This window comes from Corythoichthys intestinalis, chromosome 1 (assembly GCF_030265065.1).
Source record: "Corythoichthys intestinalis isolate RoL2023-P3 chromosome 1, ASM3026506v1, whole genome shotgun sequence".
Classification (NCBI taxonomy): Eukaryota; Metazoa; Chordata; class Actinopteri; order Syngnathiformes; family Syngnathidae; genus Corythoichthys; species Corythoichthys intestinalis.
This window is the reverse complement of record NC_080395.1, coordinates 41,693,159-41,704,679: the sequence shown is the minus strand read 5'-3', so window position 1 is coordinate 41,704,679 and position 11,521 is coordinate 41,693,159. Positions and strand designations below refer to the sequence as shown.

The 11,521-nt window shown below is 37.7% G+C and overlaps 1 protein-coding gene across 1 annotated transcript in view; it reads left to right on the top strand.

Annotated features, from left to right (window-relative positions):
- Positions 1–367: 367 nt before the first annotated feature.
- si:dkey-234i14.2 (RNA-binding Raly-like protein) overlaps positions 368–11,521 on the top strand; it is a 66,048-nt gene continuing 54,894 nt past the window's right edge. Inside the window, exons 1-2 of the mRNA XM_057852232.1 lie at positions 368–480; positions 8,103–8,178. Coding sequence (XP_057708215.1) covers positions 459–480; positions 8,103–8,178 — 98 coding nt within the window. The 5' untranslated portion in view covers positions 368–458. The remainder of the gene's footprint in view (positions 481–8,102; positions 8,179–11,521) is intronic.

Sequence of the window (11,521 nt, the reverse complement as noted above, 5' to 3'; positions counted from 1 at the left end):
GGCATGATGAGAAAATCTTAAACCCTTAGTAAACATTCAGTCAGATTACACTGTCATCCTATTTGTTTCATAGGAATTTAGCCTCTAGGTTGAATTTTCAAGGTCCTGAATGCTTTTGTTTGATCTCCTTCTCCCCTGCAAACCTTTTTGATTGACTCCCTTTGATCGGTAAAAATTTTATGACTTCAGCCGAAGTGAATAGTGTTCTCATCCACGCTCCTGTTGGGTAAAAACAAACTGTACAACCTCAGCCCTCTTGCCAGTTCTTCCTAATGGAGCAGCCCAGTGCGTCCCTGTCCACCCCTGCTAGAGTCAAACATTTGGTACATCCCAGTGGTGCCTCTGTCGCTGGCTTGACACTGACTCAGTAGTATCTCAGCAGTCAGTCAGCATCACAAGCAAGAGGTCCTCAGTGAGCATCTTTTACCTCAGCCTCCCGCTTGTTTCGCATCTCTGTTATGACCCTGTTCAGCCCAAGATGTAAGTATATGTTTATTCTATTTGTGTCTTGTGTGTCCTTTTCTGTCTTGCTGGATGTTTGCATGCATTACTGTATCATAGAGACGGGGGCAAATCAGAGAAGCTCTTATTTGAATATCATTTGTTGGTTTTCTTCCTTAGTTTCATGCTGTACAACCTTCATTCACTTTTATTTTAAATCCCTTTTGTATACACAACTGTGTTTTAATTTGACTGGGATTTGACACTTTATCAGTAAAGGTTTTGAATTTCTGATGGTAAATATGAGAGGGTTCAGCGCCCAACCTGTGTCTCACATTGGCAAGGTCAGCAGGCTCTCTGTGCTTAAGGGCTCATTGCAGTTTTAATTACGCAGATTATGTAGCAGAGCAACTCATGGGAGGAATCAAAGCTTTTCTTTTGAGGAATCATCACAATAAAGAGCGAGTCTCATTTGCGAGCACATTTTCATAGCGCTACCACAACTTTTGCATTGATTGAAGAGCAGCGCTCTTTCATACAGCCAACAACAAATAAAGCAGGAGATGGCAGGCTCAGTCTTGCATCTTTTGGATACGTGTAATCATCGGGTCACAATGCTTTTCTGTATACAGTCTTCATATTTACAATAAAACTCATTTTGAATTAAAGATTAGAGATTAGAGTACAGAAAAAAAATACAACAAGATAGTCACAATTAATTTTTAATTTCTTGTGTGTCAGGCATTTTTAATACATTTGAATGCATTTTCTAAAAAGTAGTAGTAGCGACTGTATGCAAATTGATGTACAGTTTTAGAAATTTACCCCAAGGTAATCGGATGGAAATCTAAAAGTAAAAGTATACCAAGTGAATTTTTTAGTCTTCATTGAGACGATTCAATAGTTCTTTTACGGAGTGGTCTATTTTGCATGTTCCCTTTTGGGTAGTAGCAGTAATGAATGGCAGTACATTCTTTTTTTTTTTTTTTTTTTTTTTTTCTTGGAAGAATACACACTGCATGTGTGAGTGGGACTACTATACAATATATGGGTCAGTTGCCTTTTAAAATGAATGTTATTTCTATGCTCCATTTATAAAAGAAGATAATTGAGAATTATGTAAATGATTAAAGAGGTTCTAATCAATGCATGAAACATGAAGCAGGGAAGATAATTATGATGGAAACATAAGTCTGACATTTTTTTATCTGATCATATTATTTTTTAATCTCCACACATCAGTGACTTCAAAGTGCAAAAACTCATAAGCATACAGTGGCAATTTTTAGCTTTTTGTGTATAAGTATGTACATGAGTGAGTGTGTATGTGTGTGACTGTACATTAAAAAAATATTTCAAAAACCATTTGAACGAGATGGAAAATTAAATGAAAGCTGCATTTGCACAAATTCCCGGAACAGATTTTTGCTCAGGAGTGCTGCCAGTCTTGACATTTCACTTGTAAATAGAAGCTACATATACTAAGTAAGGTCAAGAATTAGGGGTTAGTTAACTATCCGTGACATTAAAGTTAACTGTTTTAAGTTCAACCAGGAAGGTCAAACTTGCTTCTAACCATGGTGACAGCAAACTGATGTGTTATTGGAAAATTGTTACTTTAAAAGCTTGATAAACATCAGACATCTCTGTCCAGAAGAGCGCAGTCCTAGGAACAGCAAAGTACTTCTGCGCAGGACCCTCAGCTTCCAGGCCTCTAGTCGAGGACCCGCGAGCTTGAGATGAACAGCCACCCCCCACCCATACAGGGGATATATACCGTCTTCAAAAGAGGCTTCCTCCTGGGGTGACAGCCATGCACACCAATTTGATGTAGAGTGCGGTGTATGGTCTAAGCACTAACAGGCTGATCCCCCACCTCTTCAATCTCTGCAGCAATTATGACTGCACTCCCGTAACGAGTCACATGACATTTTGGAGGGAAAATGACAAGCAGTACTCAATTTAGGGATGTACATAGTTTCTAAGGGGTGTACTCACTTTTGTTGCCAGAGGTTTAGACATTAGTGGCTATATTTTGACTTATTTTGAGGAGAAAATAAATTAACTCTACTATATAAGCTGCACACAGACTACTTTTAATTGTGTCAAAGTGTCATATTGTCAGTGTTGTTCCCTCAAAAGATATACTTAGATATCTGCAGAAATGCGAGGGGTGTACTCACTTTTGTGATACACTATATAAATATTAGGGGTGTCAAACGATTAAATTTTTTAATCGAGTTAATTACAGCTTAAAAAATAATTAATCGTAATTAATCGCAATTAATCGCAATTCAAACCATCTCTCTCTCTCTCTCTCTCTCTCTCTCTCTCTCTCTCTCTCTCTCTCTCTCTCTCTCTCTCTCTCTCTCTCTCTCTCTCTCTCTCTATATATATATATATATATATATATATATATATATATATATATATATATATATATATATATGTAGTATATAGTGACATGCAATGAGCCATTATCATTTGTTATTTAAGAGGCAGGCACTCAAAAGACACTCACGGTTGTGAATTGATACTACGATCCTGAACCGTCTCAATTTTAGTGCAGATCCAACAGCCAATACAAAACAATTTCCCCTGCATTATCACCATGATTGAGTTTAAAAAAAAAAAAAAAAAAAAGTTTATAGGCGTTGCAGAACAAGCAGTCTAGAGTTTATGGTTTTCAATTAAGGAAGGAGACATAAGGGAGTGTTGTTGTTGTTTTATCTAGAAAGACATAGCTCAAGCAAAATCAAACATCTCAGCATGTTAACTCATAAACCAAATCTAATTAGATTTAATGTAATCTAATTACCAAGGTGTCAATATTGCTATAAAGGGTCTTTTGTGTCGATCAGAATAACTCTAATAACTCGTATCAAAATAATGAAAATGAGCTTTTTTTAATAGGTGGTCAAACATTCCAGGTATCAAAAAAAATGTTCTACTTGTTTTTACTATTGGTTATACATGATTTTGGCTTGTCCCACATACTTCTCTATTAACAACAGTTGGTGGGTAATAATTTGTTTTAAGTTAGTAATAGTTCCACAATTGGTTTTAGTGTCCACAACTAGTTAATAGATCAAATAAGTAATTTTAATAAGGTATATTTCTTTTTTCATCATCATATTATTATGGTTTTTCATGCCCCTGAAATTGCTGTCCACCCTGTCATTATGGGGTAACCTAAAACGCTTTTAGTGAGATTCATGTCTTTCATCAAAGGAGGCTGAAAAAGCGGCTTGATGCAAAGTAAATATTCCCACTAATTTTCATTTTATTACTTGGATATGTAAAGTTTAATGTTACATAACTTAATATGTCCACTCCGTCTCAGTTAACTATAACTTTCAGAAATTTGAAATGTAGTTTTTAAACAGTGCTCAGTCAGCATGCTCATAGAAACATGTTGTTACTGTAAGTGAAGTGTCGACCACATGATCAACAAAGCTGAAATCAGGTAAAAATGTCCAACCTGTCAGCAAACGTTTTATATTTTTTTATTTTTACTGTTCGCATGTATTGTACATTATCTGCTTGGAGTAATTTAGAAAAAGGTTTGACTAGCATAATAATACATAACAGCATAATACCTACTAAATAAAATGGTTACAAACTTCTTTGGGGAAAAAAGAGAAAAAGCAACTATTTTGGGGTTAGATTGGGAATTCTCAAATGCACTGCATAAGAATATGTACTCCCTAAAACGGCCAAATTTCTGAGAAAAAAGGTTGCAATATTGCAGACATAAATGGAAACCAGAATTAAGTTGAAGACATTGTAGAATCATATTCTTCTGTTGCATTTTATCATGTAATAGTATATAGAAAACATGTGTACGCCAGATGGCTGATATGTGTACACTCCAACCCTCCCAATCACTTATCTTTCCGACTCCACCCCCCTCCTTGGTCATCAGGCCACCCACATGGTGTCAATCGAAAATACCACTAGCTAACGGTAGCACCAACATATCCATAGTTAGTATAGGCGTTCAATGTATTTCTTGTTGTTGTTTGTGCTTCTGTCTCTCTCTCCTTCTTTTCTTCTGTCCCCCCATAACCCCTTCCTATTCGCTGCTTTTTCCTCATAAACGAGGTACGTTGAATGATCACAATGGGAGTATGCCATACTCCCACGTGATACATTAAAACTGTTCAGACCAATCGGAAAATCAGATTTCCATTCTCCGTGTCAAGCAGCAGAACAGGACAGGTTAAAAGAAAAAGAAAACCTGCAAATGTTGTCTTCCTTTCCTGAAAAACAACAACAAAAAAATAAAATGTTTTAGTAGGTACTGTATAAGTGCTTTTAACAAATATTTATTAACCATAATATGTGAGTCATATATGACACTCAATCATTAAAATTACAACATTTATTATTATCTTTCTTTTTATTGTAACTTTATTTTCTTTCGAGTATGGCCACTTATTATAACCTGACCAGACAATGAGAATGTTGTTGCTCTTTAACAACTCGTATTTGGTTGGCTTCGATTTTTTTCCCAAGACCTTGCCCTTGGTAGGCAGGTTGGAATTTTGTATTAACAATGCGATACTATTTGTGTATTGGCGATACTATTAGTTGCTGGTCTTTTCAAGGCAATAGTCATCTCCATGTACCTAGGACTCAAGTGTCAGCAAAGCTTATGCACCAGAGGAGAAACATCGAAGGCACCCAGCAGGTCACCTCTATTAAGCCTCGCAGTGTAACAAATGTATCTCTGCTGTGCTAGGCAAAGGCACAGACATGTGTTTTTGTACACGGTTTTGCAAACCACACTTAATTAATTGTAGCTCGCAGCCATTTGAGTGCTGCACTGTATGAGTGTATGTGCAGTTGGCCTAGTCACACTCCATTCAGCACCCATCTGTCCATGTCTTCCTCTCCTCTCATCATCCCGTTTTCTACAGTGTTTTAGAGAATCCAGACAAAGCTTGAAACAGCAGAGAGAATCATGTGGTATGTGATGTCAACACTGGGTTTGTTGGCATGCTATGAACTGAAAATGGCTCTTTGTTATTTAGGCTGTTTTATCGTTCTCAGAAGTGCATTTGTAATTAAAAGGCAGACAAAAATCAAAGATGGATTGCAATGATGTTAATGGCAGGAGGTGAAAACAAAAGGTGAACAGCTGGCTCACAATAGCAGGCCTAATCAACGGTAAGTGATATGAGGTGAATGTGAAGGACAACCCCTGACAGACTTAACAACCGCTTTGCTCATTAGGATGTTAAATGATGGCTAACAGAATTGTTATTTACATCATTAAAATAAAAACGCCTGTAATATTAATAGACCAACTAGGGCATCCCTGATGTTGTGTTAGCATTAGCATCAGTGCTAAAGGTACTTGTTTGCAGTGCTCACCCAAATCTAGTTGTATAATTATTGGTGAGTTTTCCCCAGTTGGGGACAAATACTGGCTTATTTTATTCTATTATAAGAGAAAAAGCCAAATTATCATTAATCGTTTTAAGTCAGAATAGTTGAAGGTTCAACACAAATTAAAAAGGAACCAGAAAGGTGTCGCTTTTAGTATGTATCTTCCTTTATATTTGCAGATTTCCCTTGACATGAGAAGCTGGGGAATGACAAACAAAATCATAGCACATTTCCACTAAAAACTGTAGTTTAGTTTGCCACTGTTCATTTTGGATCTGTATCAGAAATTAGTGATACGGGTTATAAACGGTCCATAATTGAGAAGCATTCTTTCTGTTTTTGTCAATTATTCCTATATTATCAGGCTACTTCCTGCTTCATGGTGCACGAGATAAGACAGTAGCTTCTATTTGGGTGTAAAGTATATAAAATGATTCCAATGTACTGCTGCCAAATACTTGGGAGCCCCATATTTAAAGTGGTGTTAAAAAGTATCTGAATCTTTGGGAATTTCTCACATTTCTGCATAAAATCACCATCAAATGTTAGCTGATCTGTGTCAAAATCACACAGATGAAAATACAGTGTGTGGTTTATCTAAAACCACGCAAACATTTATAGGTTTTCATATTTTAATGAGGATACCATGCAAACAATGACAGAAGGGGGGAAAATAAGTAAGTGAACCCTCTGCCTATGGAGATTTAAAGAGCAATTGAAACCAATTTTTACCAAACATTTTAAGTCAGGTGTGTGCCCAATCACTGATGAGTGGTTTAAAGCTGCCCTTCCCACTATAAAACACACACCTGTTAGGAATTGTCTTGATGAGAAGCATTGTCTGATGTGCATAATGACTCGGTCAAATGAGCTGTCTGAAGACCTGCGATCAAGGATTGTTGATTTGTATAAAGCTGGAAAAGGATACAAAACCACCTCTAAAAGTATATTCATCATATTCATCAGTGGACAGTCAGCGAAGTCTCCAAATGGAGAGAGTTTGGCACTGTTGCCTCTCTCCCAAGGAGTGGCTGTCCACCAAAGATGACACCAAGAGTTCAGCGCAGAATACTCAGAGAGGTAAAAAAGAACCCTAAAGTGTCTGCTAAAGCCTTACAGAAATCACTGTCACAATCCAATATCTCTGTGCGCACATCAACTATATGTAAAACTATGGCCAAGAATGGTGTTCATGGGAGGACTCCACAGAGGAAGCCACTGCTGTCTAAAAAAACATTGGTGCTTGTTTAATGTTCGCAAAAAGGCACTTGGACACTCCACAGAAGTTTGGCAAAATATTTTGTGTAGTGATGAAACCAAAGTTGAATTATTTGGGAGTAACACACAACGTCATGTGTGGAGGAAAAATGAAACAGCTCACCAACCTCAACACCTCATCCCCACCGTGAAGCATGGTGGAAGGAGCATCATGATTTGGGGCTGTTTGCGGCCTTGGGGCCTGGAAAACTTGCAATCATTAATGGAAGAATCACTTCAAAAGTTTATCAGGATGTTTTGCAGGACAACCTGAGGCCGTCTGTCAGACAGTTGAAGCTAAAAAGAGGATGGACGCTGCAACAAGACAATGATCCAAAACACAGAAGTAAATCAACTTCAGAATGGTTTCAGAAGAACAAAATACACATTCTGGAGTGGCCAAGTCATAGTCAAGACTTAAACCCCATTGAGATGCTGTGGCATTACCTAAAGACAGCGATTCATGCCAGACATCCCAAGAATCTGACTGAACTACAGCACTTTCGTAGAGAACAATGGGCCATTATTAGTCCTGATCGATGTACCAGACTGATCTGCAGCTACAGGAAGCGTCTGGTTGAAGTTATTGCTCCCAAAAAAAGGGGGGGGGGGCACAAAATATTAAATGTGATGGTTAATTTACTTATTTTTTCCCCCTCCTGTCATTGTCTGCGTACTATCCTCATTAAAATATGAAAACCTATAAATGTTTGGGTGGTTTTAGTTAAAGCAGAAACTGTTTTTTTCATCTGTGTTACTTTGACAAAGATCAGATCACATATGATGGTGATTTTATGCATAAATTTGAGAAATTATAAAAGGTTCATATACTTTTTCATACCACTGTATAGGGAAAACCCCAGAAAAATATTTCTTTGAAGAGAGCAAATTTAAGCAGAGGCCAAATATTTTATGATATTTGTACTCCATACAATTTCCAAGCACACTGTGTTGCGTGATGTCTTTCTAAGTGTATCAGTATGAAGGTAATGGGTTGTTCATACTTGCAGACACGAGCATGAGTGGAGACCTCAAGTCAAGTCGCTCCAGGGCAGCAAGTAAACGGGCTAGCAACACCACTTATGGGTGAGTGTCAACCACGCACGCATACACACTTACACACCTACCAGTACATGCAAACAGATCTTTATCTGCGACTCAATAGTTGCACCACCTGCATTGCAATCGATGCAGCATTATTTCTTAATGTTTCATACCAGCTGAGTACGTAGTATGCTATTGATTTTAGCCAAAGGTGCTGTCCACACCGCTGAGTGTTTTAATCTATCTGCTGATGCTGTGAACGCTTATGACAGAACCTGATTACACGTTATTGTTGCTCATTGAATACAGTGAGAAAGAAGGCAAGCTAAATGCGCGCTGGCCGGTAAATAGAACAGCATGGGCCTGTTTTGCGTGTGTGTGTGTGCGCATGCGTGTGGGTGTGTGTACAACTCGGGCATCTCTAGTGGAAACAGTCAATTTTGTTTCTTGGAAACCCAAAGACTTGAAAATGAAAAACCAGAGGAGAGGAAGAAACATGTCTACTTCTACTAAAAACCCTGAAATTGCAGACCCTTCAAGCTCATTTGGGTCAGCAGTATGGGAGTATTTTGGCTACCCAGTGGAGAACCCAGATGAAAACCGTGTAGTTGACAAGATTCTGACTTTTTGCTTTTAAGTGCTTTAGGAAACTTCCCCAAGTCATGTTTAACATGCTAATGCACCTTCAAAGAGCACATCCCAAACTTAATTTAAGTGAGTCTCGGAAGAAAATACAGGTACAGTCTACAATGACAAATGTGATCATCATAATAATAAATGTCTAAAATAATATTTAGACAGATGAATACTTACAAGCATATGTTCTTTATCCTCTTCAAAAAACTATTTATATTTTTAGATTTCAAAATACTGCTTCTCACTAAATCAGTTTCTATCAAAGAATTCTCTTCTTCCTATTTATGTTCACAATTGCTGCGTATAACACTGGCAATGACCATTGGAATAAACTGCATTTACCATTTGTCTGTTATAATCTCCCCACATACCTCTTAACTTTATTCCTTGCTACAGTACTGAAGGCTCAAGCACCTCCAATGTTCAGATGCCAGGCACTCTGCTGTAAGAAAAAAGTGTCAGAGAATATTAAATGATTAAAGGATACATTAAAAAATACATTGTAGGACATTCACCCTACAGTCTAAACAGATAAGTAAAACAAACACTACAAGGGAAATAATATTAGCAGATTTAATAAATTGTTTGCCCGAAGCCTAATGAGCAGATTTCATTAGCATTCTGTGTTTCCACTGAACTGGGACTCAGCATATGTTTGCTACTTGGTACTACCAAATAAACACCGATAGTTCATCATCCCCGCCAGCACGATTCCATGCTACTCTGCTGGGCTGGCATCACCTATCAGCTTATCCACTGTAAATAATGCAGGGGGGGACATGCTATATTATATCCCAAACATGTCATTTTGAGCAGTTAATCCAGCCAGGCTGCTACCTCGTCTGTCACCCAGACTCAGTCCATCCTTAACCACCCCCCCACCAACTCGATTTGCTCATTCCTCCATGCAGTTATTCAACAGTGCGCGGCCATGCATTAATGGGGTTAGTCACACAACACCCACACACACAATGAGCAGTCACGACCGGAACACACCTGAGGTATTAGCCGTGATATAGCCTGAGTCTACCTGATAACTCATTGAAATGGCACGGTATTAAAGCAAAACAGGTCAGCTTTCTGGATGTTTTTAGCTTAACCGCAATGTTTCCGAACCATTCCAATACCCACCACTCGGAGAAAACTTTTAATAGGTTTTAATAGGTTACAAGGAAAATAAATATTCACAGCAGTCTGACAACTTAGAAGTCACCTAACTTAAGAGTTTTTTGACATACAAAAATTCACACTTTGATTTGTAGGCAAAATATTGAGGTACGAACACCTGACGGAGGGAGAAAATTCATAACCAGCAGCAGTTTAGCCGATAGTGAACAATGATTTTTAAAAATTATAATAAATAAATGGAAAAAAGGGCAACTGCCACCCCTAATTAAAGATTGCTATCAAACTAAAACAAAATTATATGTTATGCATTTAAACTATTTAACTTTCTGTTACAAAAGTCCATTAGCTTACATTGAAATACCATGATGATGATAATGATTTTTTTTTTTTCATTCACTTTTGTGTTTTCGTTGCAAGCAAAAATAAATGAAGATATTACTACCAAAGCATTTGTAATTGCAATCATATTCTGGGAGAAATTGAGCATTACCTGACAGAATTGCAGGGGTGAAATACTGTTAGCCTGCTGTGCATAACACTACCACTTCAGTCTAAGTTTTCAATGGGGAAAAGTGCCATTTAACGATGATACCCTTTACATGGGTTTATTGTAGAAACATTCGCTTTGCCATTTGCAATTGGTTAAAAATGAATGTGACTTCCCGCATGCCAAATAGGGATAGCTTAGTTGAGCTACACCTTTTCTGTTTTAATGGACTATTTTCCCAGGGCTCAAAATGTGGAATCCAGTTTGTGTAGCTGATGTTACCAAAATGTTTTCTAACCTTAAATATCTACTACCTTGAAAATGATCAAATCTAATATCCTGTTATAAATCCAGCGTTAACGGGTGCAAACACTTGGCCTCACTGAACATGACTAGTAAACAGAATGTGGGAAAAAATGATTGGGAAATAGGAAGTTATGATTTCTTTTCTTTTTTTGAAAAAATATTCAAATAAAAATGTTTTTCCAACATTTATTTCCTGCTGGAAAAGTGCAAAACTAGCTTTTCTACTTGAACGATGGATCAAAAGTCACAGAATTCTTCGAGACACTAAGAAGTACAAAAGTGCTCTCTTACTGTTGTTGAACACATAGACATACTGGCAGATACCACTGTCTGTGTCCTAGATTACTTTGTCAACAAACAGCAGCTTACACTCCAGTATTGAAATATCCTGATGCAATTCTAAACTGCAAGCTAGTTAACTATCACAATGATCACTTGACCTTTATTGTAATCAAATACTTTTATTTTACCAAGTCTTTTCCCTTCTTCCCTCATTGCCTGTTTTCCAAATGTCTCCCCACTGGCCATTTGCTCCAGCCTAACTGACTATATAAAGATTTTTTCTTTGTTTATTGCCCATGTGTCTTCACCGTCAGTCACTCACATAGATCGCACACACACTCTCCATGGCACCCTCGGGTCACTATGACCCAGCTGTGGAAGTAGTGATGAGCGAAGCCAATGTTTCACAGGCCAGATGCTGTTGCAGCCTCAGTGAGCTCCATTGCACCACTACAAAAAGCTCAGTCTATTGTATTGTAGGTAGGCTCAGCTGCCAGTGGAAGTGTCTATTTATATGTGCGTTTGTGTCTAATGAATCTCATCGTA